The sequence below is a fragment of the Biomphalaria glabrata genome, chromosome 18, assembly GCF_947242115.1.
Source record: "Biomphalaria glabrata chromosome 18, xgBioGlab47.1, whole genome shotgun sequence".
Classification (NCBI taxonomy): Eukaryota; Metazoa; Mollusca; class Gastropoda; family Planorbidae; genus Biomphalaria; species Biomphalaria glabrata.
Window position 1 is genome coordinate 17,392,489 of NC_074728.1, and position 19,280 is coordinate 17,411,768.

The following is a 19,280-nucleotide window of genomic DNA, read 5'->3' on the forward strand; positions in this document are numbered from 1 at the left end:
CCCAGTCTTCACCAGGATTCGGACTTGAGACCCTTTGGTTCGGAGACCAAGCTACATACCCCTCTGGCACTCTTTCATTCAATTGAAGTTTAAAAAAAAAGTGATTTGAACTTCGGCTTCACATAAAATGGCGCAGTAAAAATAAAAAAATGGTCCCACTGTCCAACTGAAAAAGATTAGATGAGGATTTACATTGGATGATGCTTATATTCTTGTTTTGAACATTTTTTTAAAGAGTAAAGGAAGGCAATGCTGTTTATTAACTTCCATTATAAATACATAAACAGTCTTAGAAATACACAAAATGTACACTAATACTTTAAGTATGACTAGATATAATTGTATATTGTACGGGTGTTTTCATAAAATAATATCATATGAAATTAAATACTTAGATTTGAGTAAGAAATGCAACAGAGATTCTTTCTGTATACAAAAAAAGTCTTGCTATGTTTAAGCAAAGCCAATCAAGGAAAGCCCAGTATATTTCAAGAAGTCTTTCACTTTGAGGTCAAACTATTGAGGTAAAAGATGGCGAGGTAAATAATGATGAAGCCATTTATTTAAATGATCAATAATGATGTAGACATTGATATCAAGGTCAAAGCTATTAAGATTAATAATGTCAAGGTCAATGGTGTCGCGGTCAAAGCTTTTTACATCAATGATGTCGAGGTCAATGATATTGGTATCAAAGCTGTTGAGGCTAATGATGACGAGGTCAAAGATGTCGAGGTCAAAGCTTTTAAAGTCAATGATGTCGAGGTCATTGAAATCGATGTCAAAGCTATTAAGGTCAATAGTATCAAGGTCAAAGCTTCTGAGGTCAATGATATCGAGGTCAATGATATCGATGCCAATGATAACGAGGTCAATGATATCAATGCCAATGATATCGAGGTCAATGATATCAATGTCAATGATATCAATGTCAATGATATCAATGTCAATGATATCAATGTCAATAATATCAATGTCAATAATATCAATGTCAAAGATGTCAAGGTCAATGATATCAATGTCAATGATGTCGAGGTCAATGATATCAATGTCTAAGATGTAAAAGTCAAGAATATCAATGTCAATGATGTCAAGGTCAATAATATCAATGTCAAATATGTCAAGGTCAATGTTTTCAATGTCAAAGATGTCGAGGTCAATGTTGTCGAGGTCAATGATATCAATCTCAAAGATGTCGAGGTCAATGATATCAATCTCAAAGATGTCGAGGTCAATAATATCAATCTCAAAGATGTCGAGGTCAATGATATCAAAGTCAAAGATGTCGAGGGCAATGACATTAATGTTAATGATATCAAAATCAATGATGTCGACGTTAATCACAAAGTGAGAGCAGTGTATTCAAGACGATTTAAGTAACTTCTCGGGCACAGAACCAGCATATGTAAGCAACTTCATCTTCCATTGTCTGCATTATAATGATACAAATTTATTTGCATGCTAATTAGCTCTCCCAACCGAGGCCGCTAAAATTGACATCACTTGCAGCCCCGCTGTGAACATGTGAATACATCCAACGCCATCCAGACCGCCCCAAGGTGTAGACCGGCGCCCCGCTGCTGCCGGGGCAAGTGCAGGCCGTGTAGGAATACTTAGTGGTTCCGCGGCTGACCTCGTACTTCGCGGTCCACTCGCCCAGGGAGATCTGCTTGGAGCACCCGTGTGGGTGAGACACAATGATGGTGAGTCGGTCCTCGTCTTTAGTGTTGTAGTATTTCTTGAAGACTTTGAAGCACAAGTCATTGTAGAGATCTACAGATTTTCTCAGCCTATCAACGAGCTCTACGTCGTGCGTCACACAGGTCAGCAAGTACCTATCTGCGAAAATGTCTGATCCGTCTTTTCCAACTCCTTCCACCTCCACATACTCGCAGCCTTTGCTGTTGAAGCCCAGCCTGCAAGTCGATCTTTTGGCTTCGGACACGCTAAACACCACGTGCGTAGCCGTAATGACATTGATCTGGCCCCAAGTTTTTGTGGGCGTTTCTGAACTTTGACACGCCTTGCAAGGACAGCAAACCTCGTCCTCATTGGTCAACTTTCTGACATCCCAGACACGCCCAGTTCCGGTTCTCAATAGTTTCTTGCCGATAGTCTCGAAAAATGGATAGGGGACGTTTGTCCCCGGGTAAAACTCAGGCCGGGATTCGTCGGTGTAGTCTACCGCGACTCTAACGGTAATGTCAGAAGTGACCTTGACAAGGTCGAAAAGATCAGGATCTCGGTAACGCTCGGGTAAGTGCTGGATGGTGAAGTCATCAACAGGAAAGAATGTGGTATGGTCAGGGTTCTTCCTGCAGCAGATAAGATGTTCATGCAGGTCCGCCTCGCCTCTGTAACTCACCTCCGCCTCATGCGTTACTGAAATCACACAAAAATATTCAATAGTTTTAACTTGTAAAAACTAGTTTTTAGATTTACAGTCTTAAAAGCTGGGAAAAAAACGGTATAATCTTTTTTGAGGCTAGGTCGCTGAGTGGTAGACTGGAATCGAATTCTGGCAAACACTGGGGTTTTTTTTTATTTCGGGATCTTAAGGCTTTAATGGGTACCTGACGTTAGGGAAAAAGTAAAGGCGGGTTTACGTTGTGCTGGCCTCATGACACCCTCGGTAACTGTGGACCACAGAAAAATATGACCTTTAAATCATTTGCTCTATAGATCAAAAGGTCTGAACTGGGACGTTTTCTTTGATAATCTTATTGGAACGTTCAAAAGAAAAAAAAATGCGATAAAAACGAATAAAGTTTTTGAAGGAAAGATATGGGTATTTTGAGGTATACGTGGCTGAGTTGAAAAATGATATGGCTATCTAACTGAATGGGTACGATTTGAATCCAGACGTAGACCAGACATTCTTAATTTGAAAAGATTTTTTACTTAATAAGCGACTTCTTTTTTTTTTTTCCATTTTTAAAAATTCATTTTGATATAATTACGAAACAAAAATCAGGCAGCAATGTTCTAGAATAGCAACCATACAATTAATGGAGTAGAGAATAGTGTAAATATATTTACCTAAACTAAGAAGATATTTAGCGTCGGCTGCCATTGAAACTTCTCAATTCCCTTGAAGATTGACACAGAAGTTTTATTCCTTGCTGTCTGAAACAAACAAAAAAAAAACAACAACACTTAAAATAGCGTCAAAATTGTAATGAGAAATAGGTCGTAATTTACATTGTCACGATTTAGCCCAGGTCGCACTAGTGGCGGCAGAATCCATAAGGCTTTACATGTTTGAAATACAATAACTCACTATAGCATATAGTGAGGTGTGGTGGCTGAGTGGTAAAGCTTCTGGCTTCCGAACCCAATTTTCCGGGGTTCGAATCCTGCTGAACAGTTAGACATAGGCTTTTTAGAGCGCCCCTGAGCTCATCCCAGCTCTAATGGTTACCCAGCGTTAGGTGGAAGAAAAATAAAGGCGGTGAGTTGTTGTGCTAGCCCTATGACACCCTCGTTAACCTTGGGCGACAGAAACAGATGACATTCACATCTTCTGCCCAATTGATCACAAAGATCTAAAAGGGACATTTTAAACTATAGTAAAGAAACGCACACTACGTGAGCTAACTCGTAACAGAAAGAGAAATGTATCTTTAAAAAAAAATACTAAAAAATAAAATCATTAGGTAATGGAAAGAACCGCACAATTACAACCGTGTAACTAAATACTGCAAGAGTTATCTTTCTTTTTTTTTTTCTACAAATGAAAATTAATTAAGCAGTGAATTGTTTTCATTGATTCATTTCTCGTCTTAGAAAATGAATAATTGTTGAAAGTTTCATTGGTACATGATTGGTACATGATTGGTACATGATTGGCAAATGATTGGTACCAGGCAAATGAAGTTGATATGAGGGTAAGCATTGTTAACAAAAAAAAAAAAACAGTAGTGAAAAAAAAAGGTGCCATGGAGCATGAATAATTATATCTTTAGGATGAGAGAATAGATCAGTAACTATTTATATTGGTAACGACCATGTTCACAAAAAAAAAAGTGGAAAATTAGACCTCTTACTAAAGTACACACTTGACTATTGGGAGATGACTAGCGTGTTAGTATGTTGATCAGACTTGGTCGTGTCAGTATACACGCGAGGACACTATTGAATCATTCTTGTGATTCCTTGCTACTCTTTATATAATAAGGAAGCAATTTAATACAGCGGTTCTCAGCCTTTTTAGCTCGGCAACCCCTTTGTACTATTCCCCATGGTGCGGCGGCCCCCAACCGTAAAATAATATTCTAAAGTCACTGCGCTTAGGGAATGTTAAAAGAAATCGTAATCACAATGTTACATTTGATAAGCATTGCCTGATCTTTATGTTTAATTACGAAATAATAGGAAATTATATGTTGACTAAAATATATTTCTGCTTATAATTAAATGATATTAAACAAATGAAATGTCTTTATTAACGTTCCTTGTTGGAGATGCCTGTATTAATGAGTTGTCCCATGATGAAAATATTACCTTCAATAACATGGACTTTAAAACAGTGAGGAAATAACAAAATATATAAAAGAAAATGCTTTTCAAATACCTCCCAACATACGCAAAATTCACTATAGAAATAATATCTGGGATTTAAACTGTTAAACTTTTAATTCTATGACAATAAAAATGTTAGAAACCATTCTGATTCATTTCTCTAAAACAGATATCGGGGTTATCCTCAAACAACAACAAAATGTAAAAAAAAATGAAAGTTTTTTACTTTAAAAAAATCCATATTTCTGTGGTCTTTGCGACCCCTGCAAAATCGTCATTCGACTCCCAAAGGGTCGTGACCCACAGGTTTTAGAACCCCTGATTTGATACAATGAAACCATAATCAAAAGTAAAATAACCATCAACGGTAAATAAATTAATACTCCTTCACGCCGAGGCGTAGTGAAGGGGAAGGGGCAAGGGGGCACGATGCCCCGGGTGTCACCATCAGTGGTGCGCCACACACACAGCCCATATTTGTATGTGATGTTCATGGAAAATGGGGGAGAGGATGCCACTTATAGACCTTTCCCCGCTCGCACGTTTTCCTCACTATGCCTCTGCTTTCATGCCAGGCCATCGTATGAAATATCAAGTGAGCAAGCCTCTCATTGCTTGTTTATTAAATGTTGAAAATGTCTAACTATTAGGAACCTAAATGTTTTAAAACTTTCAAGTAGTATGTGATCTACTCCTAGCGGCCTGTGGGTAGCTCTATCAGATCTCATGTACAGTGTATCAAGTGGACCCAATTGAAACGTGTCAAGTGTCAATTAGCTTTCCAAAGTTATACATCAACTTCATCAGCAACATAAACGAAGGATACACGCTGAACACATGATGACTGTGTGTCTGTGTGTTTGCATGAGTGTGTATGCAAATTCGGGTGTCTGTTAGCGCATCACTCCGTTTGTGAATGTGTGATTGAAACAATCATTAAGGCTCGTACTGACTGAAAGAGACGGAGAAAAAAAATAGCACAGCTAGAGAGTGAGAGAAATAGGAAAACAGAGAGAGGGTTTTAGTAGCAAGAGACACACTAATTTAAATGTGGAGAGAAAGAAAGAAATAGAGGAAGAGTTAAAGAGAAATACGAAAAGATAAATTGGATGGGATAAAGAGATAAAGAAGAAGTTTGAGAGGTTAAGATGAAGTTATAAAGAGACTTGTATAGAGACATATAGAAGCTAAGATGTACTAGACAAACAATTAGGAGGGACAGAGATTAAGAGAGAGACAGAGACAAAGATTAATAGAGGAACAGAGACAGAGAAATATAGGAGACAGAGAGATTAAGAGAGAAAGAGACAGATACAGAGATCAAAAGATGGCAGAAACAAAGATAAAGAAAGGACAGAGAGATTAAGAGAGGACAGTGAGATTAAGAGAGGACAGTGAGATTAAGAGAGGTCAGTGAGATTAAGAGAGGACAGTGAGATTAAGAGAGGACAGTGAGATTAAAAGAGGACAGTGGGACAAAGAGAGGACAGAGAGATTAAGAGAGGACAGTGAGATTAAGAGAAGACAGTGAGATTAAGAGAGGACAGTGAGATTAAGAGAGGACAGTAAGATTAAAAGAGGACAGTGGGACAAAGAGAGGACATAGAGATTAAGAGAGGACAGTGAGATTAAGAGAGGACAGTGAGATTAAGAGAGGACAGTGAGATTAAAAGAGGACAGTGGGACAAAGAGAGGACAGAGAGATTAAGAGAGGACAGTGAGATTAAGAGAGGACAGAGAGATTAAGAGAGGACAGTGGGACAAAGAGAGGACAGAGAGATTAAGAGAGGACAGAGAGATTAAGAGAGGACAGAAAGATTAAAAGAGGACAGTAAGATTAAGAGAGGACAGAGAGATTAAGAGAGGACAGAGAGATTAAGAGAGGACAGAAATATTAAAAGAGGACAGAGAGATTAAGAGAGGACAGAGAGATTAAGAGAGGACAGAGAGATTAAGAGAGGACAGAGAGATTAAGAGAGGACAGAGAGATTAAGAGAGGACAGAGAGATTAAGAGAGGACAGAGAGATTAAGAGAGCACAGAGAGATTAAGAGAGCACAGAGAGATTAAGAGAGAGACAGAGACAAAGATCAAAAGAGGGACAAAGACAGATTACGAGAGAGGGGGAGAGGAGAGCTAGATGATATATGGAGATGAGATAAAGGAGAGATCGAACAAAGAGAAGAGAGAGAGGAGACAGATAAGAGAAATGTATATAAATGTAAAGTGTAAAGTAAAACTGTAGATACGAGTTGACCTATAAAAGTGAAACAAAAAAGAATAGAAAAGCAACATTAGATTTGGAAATCTATCTCTTGTAATAAAAAAAAGGTATTTCTGAGTAACTGTAAGTCATGGTCCTCTAGAAGGAAATGAGAAGAATGCTAGTAGGTCGTTCTCTCTATCTGTATATATAATTCTCTTCGTAGCCCAACCATGCGAGACACCACGCACACGCCGATTTTCTAATCCTCGATGAAAAAGTCAAGGAAAGATAACTCTTTCATTTCTGCAAGTCGGACTAAAGTTACCTTACGTAACTTTCGCGGCGACAGAGAGTGTGGCTAAGAAAAAAAAGAAGGGGGGGGGGGAGAACAAGTAAGATGTCTCTGTAATAGCACTGGACTGACTGTTACCAGCATTCGGCGCAACGTACTGGAGAGTAAAACTATCGCAGCTGCTACCTCACAAACTGTCCTCACTCCCTGGATATCACTGACTCCATCAGATTCAAATATACCTTTTACCTTTACGCAAAAATAATTCCCTGTTAGATTAGCTTTTGTCATGACAATTAACAAAGCGCAAGGCCAAACGTTCAAAAAGCTATGCCTGTATCTTCCAAAATCTGTTTTCAGTCATGGACAATTGTATGTTGCTCTCTCCAGAGTTCCATCTTTTCATTCACTTAGAGTCGTTTGCCCAAACCCACTCCATTTGGACAACTGCGTCTTTCAGGCAGTGTTCACCCGTCACTAAATAGCGGCGTATGTTACGCCGCGGGTCGGCTAGTAATGTTATAATTAACATCTTTATGACGACTGCAGATAGGAAGATATTCCTCAGTGAGCTAAGTTTCGAATACATGAACTAACGCATGGCGAAGGGGCTCCGCCCCTAACCCCGTTGATGAAACTAACAGCACACCCTTAATTAGGGGCGGACTGGCTATATAGATGTTGGTGTCGCCAAATTGACCAACATGAATAGCAATAAATACCGCTAATGTGATTGACATACTATTACCTTTCATAAAAGAACTTTAGGACTTGACTGACTTTCTCGTCAGTTTGGTTCAACTGATTCAAGAGCCATGATGAATCCCAAAACGATAAAGTTAACGAAGGAATATTCACAATGCCATTGACTTTATTTTGTAATGATAAGCCTGGCTTTTTGCACTTACGCAAGTAACTTGTGAAAGAAGTATCAACATGCTAAACTATTTTAAGTATAGGCTGAAAAGCTTCTTGACACAAAACACTTGCAAGGTTTTATGTTTAAGGCTGTTGATAAAGTTTGTTGATGAAGAACTTTTTTATCCTTAATAAGCTAAACTATATTTTCATTTGTCCCCTTTTAAAGTGCTGTACTTCAATCTTTTAATCATACCAAATCGTTTCAATATCATATAATAAAGTATTCTATTCAAATGAATTTAAGTTGCATTTGTACAATCGTTAGTAGAAATTGAGACTTTCTGTAGCCTCTCAAGTCTATCTAGATGTAGAAATACAACACGTCAAAGTAGCCATACCTCAACCCACGTTGGCATGCTTGCGTTTGTTTTAGTATCAAAACTTTAGTTATGACGAGGACAGGTAATTTGTCGACAGGATGGTATGGTAATACCCTGGCCGATTTTGACATCAAGTCCACCCCTGCCCCAAATACTACTTTTTCATATTCCTTTTTGTAATAGATAACATGAAACTACGATTAGATCTATATTTTATTTGACATTAAAAATGGAATGTCATCCATGACAAATAGAGAGCATCAGGCCTACTTTACGCTGAGTTGAAATTTGATCAAATCTAGATCTAGATCACTTATTCAAACCCCCCATGGTAACGATTTAGCAGCCCATGATTATCATTATGATATGATGATATCTATTACTTAGGCCTATTTCTTATTAACATTTCTATTTAATTTGATGGCATACTTTAACAATATTCACATTGAATTAGACTCACCCCTATTTACGGTAAGCAGTAGTACCATATATTTAGAAACACAGAAGTAAATACTACAGGAAAAAATATGGACTCTATACACTTCCCCAGTATTGAAATCTCATACACAGCTAAAGTAAACACAGCACAATCGTTCTGGGCTAATAACTAGAGCATAGCTATTTTTAGAGCTACCGGTACAGAATGAATACTACACGATTGCTTGTGGGAATTCCCATTGATTTCGCGAGGGTGGCTTGATCAGCGGTACAAGCGAAGTGTGAGGTGGCAGGTCTATGTGGATGTGTTTGAGTAGCTTACACGTGGATACTGCTGGTGACATTGTCAAAGGATTGCATCACAGGACTATGAATCATGGTCGACTAGTTAAGGGGAGGATTCACCTCAATTATATCTATTTTTTTATTTTTTTTACATTTTTCAAATATGGTTTCAAATGATTATCTATCCATTTCTCTACAGTTTTTCATTATTTTTAGTTATATTAGATGTTTTAAAATATTTTAAAATAATTTTTACAAAATATCAAGTGTTCTAATTAATTTAGCTCATTAATTATGCAAAAAATATAAAATAACGTAACTTTTTTATTTTTTGTCCGATTTACAAAATTTTTTCACTACCATTCTCATCTGAAATGCTAGAATCCTATTTGAATCAACAGTATAATTAGTTGTAAAATGAATTACCATTGGTCGAATAAACACATTTCCTGTAAGTAACAATTATTCTGACCAATCAGCGAGCTCTTTGCAAAAGCTTAGGGTGGCCTTATCATAAACAGTTCCGGCGCATGCTTTTGTTTACATCGCTAGTCTAGTGTTTATTTCTTCAATATTATGGATATAATGATAAAGTGTGATCTAATAAAAGAAGGAAGAAGCCAATAAAAGCGTAAATTTAGAGGGAATAAATATACTGGGGAAGATGAAAACAATCTAGACTTAGTGGCGATGCTATTACTAGTACTAGATCTATTATAGTACCGGTATGGAACCTAATGTTGAAGACATAGCTGAGACTACTAGTCTAGGTCTAATGAAGGAGACTATCGTGAAACTGATGTTATTGATGTATGTTTCTTTATCGAGTTAAAAACTAAAATATAGTGTATCTATAACTTAGGAGAGTAGACCTACTGAAGTTCTAATTAAAAGGATATCTATTTGTTGACATTCAAGCCCTTATTTATTTATTTCCTTGGTACAACTATTACAATATCACGTTCTCATGCTAATCAATTATAAAAATAAAATCAGGATGAAAACCACGTGTAAACTAGATCTAAATATCCCCAGACTATTCAGTAACTGAAAGAAAGTGAGGCTTGTCAAGTAAGATAGTTTTCATTGCCGCCATTCTTCAGATGAGTTTTTATTTGAAACTTCTCTCTATGAAATATAAATTGAGCTTTCAACTAGCTATCTATAGTGTAGTTATCAACAGTGATACAGAGTCACAGATCCCTAGCCCATATGAATATTGCAGCCCAACCCAACTGAAAGTACTGCTAATGAAAGCATGTTGTCAGCAGCTAATGGAGTGAAAAAAAAAACATGAACAGATAACCGCATCATGTGATGGTATATGGCAGAGAAGAGGCTTCATAAGCAAAAATGGAATAGCAACTGTTCTATCTGTCAATCCTCATAAAGCCAGTAAAGTTTTACATTCTTAGGTTATGTCTAACTAATTATTACCAAACCTAAAAAAAATACTTTCATCAGAAATCTTCCTTGAAAGGGGTTTCATTTTTGGACACTATTGTAAATAGAGAAGTCCCTTGTTGAACAAAAGGCAGAAAAAAGCCGGGGGGGGGGAAGTCCAAAACATAGAAAAATACACTAAGTAACAGCAAAAAGGCAGGATAAAAGAATGCAAGTGCAATAAAAGGCCATGGCTGATGATTCACATCTCTGGGGGGGCTTTTAAGTTAGTATTCATTGAAAAAAAAAGATTTTTTCTCTTTATAGTTCATTTTTCTCCATTTTAATTTTTTTGACAAATTTCTTGAGATGGATTCAAATTATTTCAAAAGTTGTTTATGAATCTTCATGAAAATTGGCACATATCAAGAGAGATATGTTTTGAACACACCCTACTACTTTGGTTTTGATTGAATGAAAAGTTTTAAAGTTATGGTCATTTATAAAATGTTATTTTGAGATTTTTGCTTACAAAAAAACACCCAAAAACAAAAAAATATTTTCAAAGGGTAATACACTTCAGAATATAATAATTTTAGTAGGGCATGTTGATAATATATGTATAAACATATTTGCAAAGTTTCAGCTCAAAATCTTTTATACTTTTTGAGAAATTTGTTCCCAAATGTTTGTTACTATTTATAGTAACACGCAGTGGTGACGTCATACTAAATGTCAAAATTGACATTTGACTTTTTTTTTTACTCGTTTTATGTGTTTATCAAACTATTTGGAAACTTTCATGGCTGTAGTACCATTCTAAGACATACTTTGGTTTTAAGGTGAAACCTCCCCTTAACCTTGGCTGGCGTCCTTAAAATAATCTAGTAGCATTAGCATTGGGTCTATTGATAACCAGTAGATTAGATTTGATATATCTTATTTTATCTTTTATATTCTTATCTCCATAGATTCTAGATCTAGATCTATAGATTACTAAGCCTTTCTTATTCTTATATAATTTAAAAAGAGTTCCCTTTTCAGACCTTGTGTTCTGTAGGGCAGATGATGTAAAGGTCATCAGATTAAATCAGTTTCTGTGGCCTACCTTTAACGAGTGTGGCCAGCACAATAACTATTGTCAAGTATCAGTTATTAAGAGTAACAAAAAAAAAAAAAAAAAAAAAAAAAACTAAAACAAATTAATTCCACTTATCTTATTCACGGCCATCCAGTAACAGAGACTAGAAATGCAAAATACCTAGGTGTTATAATAAATGAAAAACTGTCATGGAATCCACATATTGATGAAACTATCAAAAATCAAACAAAGTATTAGGGTTTATTAAAATAAATTTATATACATCAAATAAGAACATAAAATTAAGATGATATTTAACCTTGGTTAGGCCAATAATAGAATATGCATCCTCTCTCAAGAAAACAGTAAAAAAAACTGGAACGGACACAAAATAGAGCAGTGAAATTCATAACAAACGAATATTCACATTCGACTTGAGTAACACCTTTACTAAAATCACTAAATGTAGAAAGCCTTCAGGATAGAAGACTTAAAAGTAAAGTAGCAATTATGCATAAAACACTGAACCATAATCTTCAAATACAAAAACAAAATCGAATAAAATACTCAGAAAGACACAAAGATAGAGGCACATGCCACACTACATATGCTAGGACAAAATTGTACAAATACTCCTTCTTCCCTAGTGCTATTAGAGCATGGAATGGGTTGCCTGTGCTAGCCAGGAAAACCAGTGACTTGGCAGAATTTAAGTCATTGGTTAATATGCATGACTAAATGCATGACGCGTAGGACGTAATCGCTTCCTTTTTTGAAGTAACGTCCGTATTATATAAGAGCTGGTTGGACTCAGAGGCGCCAAAAGATCCCTGAATTAAATATCCCAGTCTTAACCAGGATTGGAACCCGAGACCATCGGTTCGGAAGCTAAGCACTTTACCGCTCAGCCAACGGCACCTCTAATATATAGAATTACAAATCTTTAGATTACTAAGCTTTTCCTAATCTTATATATTTGTCGAATTGAATAAGCTTTAGAAATGAAATAAGTCTCTCTCTCTCTCTCTCTTGCTCTCTCTCTCTCTCTTGCTCTCTTAGAATAGTTCCCCACCAGAAGCACTAGTGGATTCAGAACTTTTGAGTTGGGGGGGGGACGATTTTTTTCCAAACCCTAACCCTACCGCCAAGTAAACCATTATTCTATGTATAACGCATACTCATAGCTTATATATATATATATATATATTGTTACAACATTTAAAGGTGGCAACTCAACGAGGTATGGGAACAAAGATAATACAAAGTTTAATCAACATAAATCACCAAAAACAAGAACCGTTCCAATCTCCATCTTCTCGCACTTCCTCTTCCTCTCTCCCCGTTCATTTAGTCCATCCTCGTGCGCTGGTGCGCAACCATAGAGTCACTACAGAACATGGTCATTACACTGCCCCCTTCTTATGTCTGTTCGTCCCGAACTGACTCTGTTCCTCTCTCCTCACCACAATACCGATACAACCGATCGACGTGTACCACCTTGCATTTAGTTCGAGGACCCCTCTGGATACGGTATACCACGTCGTTGATTCTCTTCACAATCCGATACGGACCTTCCCAATCCTTTTGTAATTTAGGCGATCTTCCTTTCCTTCTCTTTGGGTTGTACAGCCAAACGAGATCATCCTCTACAAACCCCGTAGAATTGGCTCTTCTATCATATCTGGTCTTCATGAGGTCGCTACTGTCTTTTATCCTACTCCGTGCAAGTGCATGAACCCTCTCAAGTCTCCCCCTAAGTTCTGTTACGTATTCGCTAGCTGTCGTTTGTTTTTCTCCTGGCAACCCGAATAAGAGGTCTGCTGGCAGCCGAAGTTCCCGACCAAATAATAATTTGGCTGGCGTATAACAAGTGGTTGCATGAATGGCTCCTCTATAAGACATGAGGAATAGAGGAATGTAGTCATCCCAATCGTTTTGCTGTTCTACTGTCATCTTAGCCAAGTGTTGTATCAATGTGCGATTAAAGCGTTCCACCATCCCGTCTGACTGAGGGCGAAGTGGCGTTGTTCGAGTCTTCAATTTTTAAGATTTTGCAAATCTCCTGGAATAGCTTGGATTCAAAGTTGCGTCCTTGATCTGAATGTAGTTCCCTAGGTACACCAAAGCGGCTAATCCAGTGTTCCACTAAAACATCGACTATTGTTGTGGTTTCTTGGTTTGGTATCGCGAAAGCCTCAGGCCATTTACTAAAATAGTCCATTATTACTAGAATATATCTGTTGCCTTTTAGTGTCTCAGGAAACGGGCCATATATATATCCAGTGCGATTCTTTCGAATGGAACACCTACGTTGTACTGTTGTAGGGGTCCCCTTGTTCGACGTTGCGGGCCTTTGGTTGCTGCACATCGATCACATCTTCTGCACCAATCCTCTACGTCTTCCTTGTACCGACACCAATAAAACCTTTGTCTCACTTTCTCCAACGTCTTGTTAATACCCAAGTGACCACCCGTGGAACCATTGTGCAACTCTTGGAGTACTTCTTGGATTCTAACTTTTGGGAGAACTATTTGTAATCGTGTTGATGTCCCATCAGTAGATTCCCACATTCGCTTAAGAACACCGTTTTCCACTACCATTGAGTCCCATTGTGCCCAGTACGCCTTCATGGCAGCCCCTTTTTCAGCAATGTGTTGCCAATCTAGCCGTTGTCCCTTCTCCTTCCAAACAAGAACGATTGCCAGATCCTCATCTTTCAGCTGATCCTCTCGGATATTCTCATCAGACCAAGGTCCTAAAACATTCACGTCCAAACGTTGACAATCGATTATCTCTTCCTTTTCTTCAGCTTTCTTACAATGTTTACATTCTGTTTTGCAAGGTCGTCGAGATAGCGCATCAGCATTCTGGTGAATTAGTCCTTTTCGATGGTGAATTTCAAATTCATAGTTTTGCAGACGTTCGATCCACCTAGCGACCTGACCTTCAGGGCACTTAAAAGAAAGAAGCCATTGTATTGCTGCGTGATCTGTCCTTAAAATAAATTTCTGCCCATAAAGGTACTTATGAAAATGTTTTATTGCATCGACGGCGGCCAGGAGTTCACGTCTTGTGACACAGTAGTTCCTTTCAGCCTTTGACAAACTTTGACTGAAGTAAGCGATGACTCGTTCCGTTCCATCAATCTTTTGGGAAAGGACGGCGCCTATTCCGGTATTGCTTGCATCCGTATCCAAAATGAACGTCATGCCTGGTATCGGATAGGCAAGTATGGAGGATGAGACAAGTGTGTCTTTTAACATTTCAAAGGACTCTTGACACTCCTGAGTCCAGTTGAATGACCTCTTTTGTTCTGTCAATCGATGAAGGGGTGCACATATATTGGAGAAATTTGGCACAAACCGTCTATAGTACGTACAGAGTCCTAAAAAACTTCTTAGTTCTCGAATATTGGATGGTGTAGGCCAACGTTTTACTGCCTCAGTCTTGTCAGGATCAGTGCTGATGCCGTCCCCTGATACTATGTGGCCAAGATATTTGACACTCTTCCTGAAAAACGAGCACTTCTTTGGATTGATTTTCATTCCCGCATTCCTGATCCGTCCAAAAACTTCATGTAGATTTGCCAGATGCTCTTCAAACATCCTACCAGTGACTATAATGTCATCCAGCTATACAAGACACGTGTTCCAATGAAGTCTTTGTAAAACGCGCTCCATCAATCTTTCAAAAGTGGCGGGAGCATTACAGAGACCAAAAGGCATCACAGTGAACTGCCAAAGACCGTTGCCAGCAGAGAAAGCCGTTTTCTCTTTATCCTCAGGATGCATTCCCACCTGCCAGTATCCGCTCTTTAGATCAAGAGTAGAAAAAATCTGTGATCCAGCAAGCGTATCCAAGGTATCGTCTATTCTTGGGATTGGATAGCTATCTTTATGCGTGACTTCATTAAGTGCTTTGTAGTCTACACAAAATCGCATGGATCCATCTTTTTTTTTACTAGGACGATTGGTGAACACCAAGGGCCATTAGAGGGCTCTATGACCCCTTGCTGTCTCATTTGTTCTATCAGGTCTGTAGCCTCCTGTTGTTTTGTGAGAGGAAGGCGGCGTGGTGGCTGCCGAATCGGTCTATTTATTCCAGTATCGATCCTATGTTGTACCATGTCTGTTCTTCCGCATTCTGAATCATCAGATGGAAAGATGTCTGCAAATTTCATTATCAACTCTTTAGCTTTGCTATACTGCTCTTCAGATAGGTTCCCCTTGGTTTCTGTCAAAAGCCTGGTAATTTGAGGGTTGATCGATTCAGTGGGCGTAAAAGAAACGTTGTTAATGTTGCAATTCTTAATTAGGTCGATTGTATGGCATTTAGCAATGTAACTATCCCTTCGTAGATGCTTCTCCCTCAAACCAAGGTTCATGATTCTGACAGGTACTCTCTGATGATCTTTACCGATCATGACCAGCGTTTTCACTACAGCCACTCCGTCGTAATTGTCTTCCGTTCCTTCGATTAGCGCCGTTCCCGACTTTTCATGTCCGTTCTCTAACTTTCCCCAAATAATTGATTCGGACTGTGCAGGCAGATTTGTATCCTCCGTCAATAGTATTTTCATCATTCGATTGTTTCCTTCTTCACTATCACCTAACAAAGAAACCTCCACATTTCCGTACAACAAAGTTCCTCCGCTAATGTTAATGGAAAATCCAAATTTCTGTAGAAAATCTATACCTAAAATGCAATCATCAGTTATGTTTGCTATCAAAAATTCATGCCCGAATGACTGACACCCGAGCTCAAATTCTAAGTCCGCCAGTCCTTTTATGGGCATCAGTTCTCCACTGGCTGTTTTCAGGGAGAAAAGGCTCACATTTGTAGTATTATTGCTGTTTGCGACATTTGGCCGAATGACTGAACGTGAAGCACCAGTGTCTATGAGAAACCGATACTTCCGAATTCCAATCCTTCCTTCTACCATAAGACTCCTACTCTGTCCCAGCACAGCTATTGGAGTGACATTGACAGGTGCTCCAATTTCCTGGATCGCCGGTGTCTGCCCCTTGAAGCCGACGAATGTTATTTTTCCTGATAGCCATTGGCTCCAGGCCATGCACCCCTTTCTGATCTGTGCTGAATCGCTTCTTGCTGATTAGGTGTTCTTCTACACATCCTTTGTATATGCCCAGATTCACCACAGTTCCAGCAACGGACCCTGGTCGCACGATGAGCTCCCTGTGACCGGCTTGGCTTATACTCTTCAAGAACCTCCGTCATCCGTCTGAGTACTTGTGTTAGATCTTCTTCCTGAACTTCCAGTCTCCGACCATGATGACTGTTCTTAGCGGCTTCATAGGACAGAGCGTACACAAGGGCTTCGCTGGCCTTACGCTTGCCACTAACTCTAATAACCTTTTTTAGCTCTGGATCTCGAACGGCATCGATGAAGGCATCAGTGACGATTACTTCGAGGAACTCCTGTGCTATTGTGGGGTATGCCAGATGGGCAAGTCGTTCAATGTCCGTCTTTAGCTCTTGTAGGGTTTCACTGACCCGCTGTTGTCTGATCTTCAGCTGGACCCTATAAACTTCCTGTAAGTGCTCGTCCCCGTATCGAAGCTCCATAGCCTGGACGAGAGCAGCATAATCCTGCTGGTTTGGAATGGATTGAAGTACTTCGGAAGCCTTTCCTCTAAGGGCCAGTACTAGAGCGGTCGCTTTTTCCTCCTCGCTGCCCCATTTGTTGACCTTAGCAGCTGCCTCAAACTGTCTTCTGTAGACTGACCAGGAGACGGACCCATCAAACACAGGGGGTTTCATCTTTACAAGCCCTTCGGGTAACATTGATCCTGTATTCATCTTTACAAGCCCTTCGGGTAACGTTGATCCTGTATTACTCACCGGCGCATTGCTGAGCCCTTCTCTAACTTGAACTTTCAGTTCTTCTAAGTCTTTTTCTACCACATCGACTCTCTGGTTCATCGTGACCTCCATCGTGGTTATTTTCTGGTTAACCGATAAAAATTCAGTCCTGATCCCTGAATCGAGTGTGTCTATTTTGTCCTGCATGGTTCTAATCCCTATATCAAGTGTATCCATTTTTTCCTGCATCTTACCTAGGAGTTCAGTTACATCTGGCCCTACTTCGAATTGATAACTGTCCGGGTCTTCTTCTTCCTCAATCAGGGCCTGCCGGAGACGAGCTGTAAGTGTCTCCTTGCCACCACCAAGCTTTAGACCTCGATACCGAAGCTCTTGTTTTAGTTCTTTAATCAAGAGTTGGTCTAGTTGTTTCATAATAGGGGAAGCCATTACTAACTTACCTCCCGTTCGTTGAGTCGCCTATAATCCCACTTCTGATACCAATGTTACAACATTTAAAGGAGGCAACTCAACGAGGTATGGGAACAAAGATAATACAAAGTTTAATCAACATAGATCACCAAAAACAAGAGCCGTTCCAATCTCAATCTTCTCGCACTTCCTCTTCCTCTCTCCCCGTTCATTTAGTCCATCCTCGTGCGCTGGTGCGCAACCATAGAGTCACTACAGAACATGGTCATTACAATATGAAAAAAAAAGCAGTGTTTCTCAACCTTCTCTTGACCAAAAGGGCGTGTGGGGGACCGCTGTAAGCTCCCCCAGTTGGGTTCGGGGCGAAGCCAAGCATTGTCTTGCATTCTGTCACTTCTTAAAATAATTATGATAAATTCATGTGCAATTACATAATCTCTGTCGCCATATTTGACATCTGTATTAAAACGTCATGTTTTCGTCTGAAAAGGGAAAGAGGGCGGTAGAGTGAAAACAATTAATCGAGTAAGATTTCTCGGCCCTTTTTATAATTTCTGCTAATGATTGCATTTGATATTAAAAGGTGAGCGGTGGGGAGGGGGGGGCGAGTCGATTAAAGAATTTAATTTATAGTATTTAGAAATTAAATAAGTGACAGATTTTTTAAAAAAAAATTGTAATTTCTTAATTAAAATACAATAGAAAAAGTATTGGTTTGTCTGAACGGCGCAGGGAGATTGCATGTGTCGTCCCTTACACCTGGTATAACCCTTTTTCATTTTATATTTACTAATGATACAATTTAAGATTTAAGAGTATAACGCGACAATATACAAATGGGTTGAAATATCAATAAGTAGCTTACAACCTACAAATATGTTGAAATATAAGTAATTAGTGTCACCGAGTGATTTTATACTGTTATGGATGTGGCTGTGGTTATCAATGTAGGCGTGGTGGTGACATTGGGTTCTTGTTACAAATCACTGAATAATGAAATGACGCTGGGTGTAGCAGACAATAAGTTTAATATAACACCACATAGTGAATACACCATACAATTCGACCCAGGAATGGTCAGTATTAATCCAACAGTAATATACGAATATCACAACTTAGTACTTATTCTATAACCAACTACTTTAAACATCTAACTCTACTGCTTATATCTTAAGTGACTCAATACAAGTGCTTGCTACAAGATCTCTATGTGGACTGACTGCCTTTAACTCCCTGGTTCACCTAAGGTCAAAAGTGTTCACCTTAGTGCAACATGGGTTGTGAATAAGATTCACAATATGGAATTAACATACACAATACAGAATTAGGGTTTCTACTCTATGGCACCAACTTTGAGGTGGTGACATTACCTATCACCCCCCTTTTGAAAAAAATTTTGAAGAAATTTTTTTCAGCTTGACGACATAATTATCATAAGTAGGATCAATTGGAATTCTTGGGGTCTATCAAATGTACAATTGCAGAGTTCAAATAGAACTACAAACTTCAAATAAAATATATAATATGACAGTGTTACACAAAATATTTGCTGAATCAAAAAAAATTCATACAAGGGCA

The 19,280-nt window shown here is 38.6% G+C and overlaps 2 protein-coding genes across 3 annotated transcripts; both read right to left on the minus strand.

Moving 5' to 3' along the window:
• Positions 1-1,314: 1,314 nt before the first annotated feature.
• LOC106059110 (uncharacterized) lies at positions 1,315-8,939 on the minus strand. Of its 2 annotated transcripts, none has more exons than XM_056017592.1 (3): positions 7,767-8,124; positions 3,040-3,126; positions 1,315-2,382 (listed from the first exon to the last, which is right to left on the minus strand). In XM_056017592.1, exons 2-3 carry the CDS (start codon positions 3,071-3,073, stop codon positions 1,466-1,468), a joined length of 951 nt encoding a protein of 316 aa, XP_055873567.1. In that variant the 5' UTR covers positions 3,074-3,126; positions 7,767-8,124; the 3' UTR covers positions 1,315-1,465. The 2 variants fall into 2 exon arrangements, with proteins under 2 accessions (XP_055873567.1, XP_055873566.1); XM_056017591.1 differs by lacking the exon at positions 7,767-8,124 and adding an exon at positions 8,720-8,939 and having other exon boundaries at positions 1,316-2,382.
• A 6,140-nt stretch (positions 8,940-15,079) lies between these two features.
• Positions 15,080-16,389, minus strand: LOC129924032 (uncharacterized). The gene is made up of 2 exons (XM_056017637.1): positions 15,571-16,389; positions 15,080-15,259 (listed from the first exon to the last, which is right to left on the minus strand). Exons 1-2 carry the CDS (start codon positions 16,387-16,389, stop codon positions 15,080-15,082), a joined length of 999 nt encoding a protein of 332 aa, XP_055873612.1.
• Positions 16,390-19,280: the final 2,891 nt, after the last annotated feature.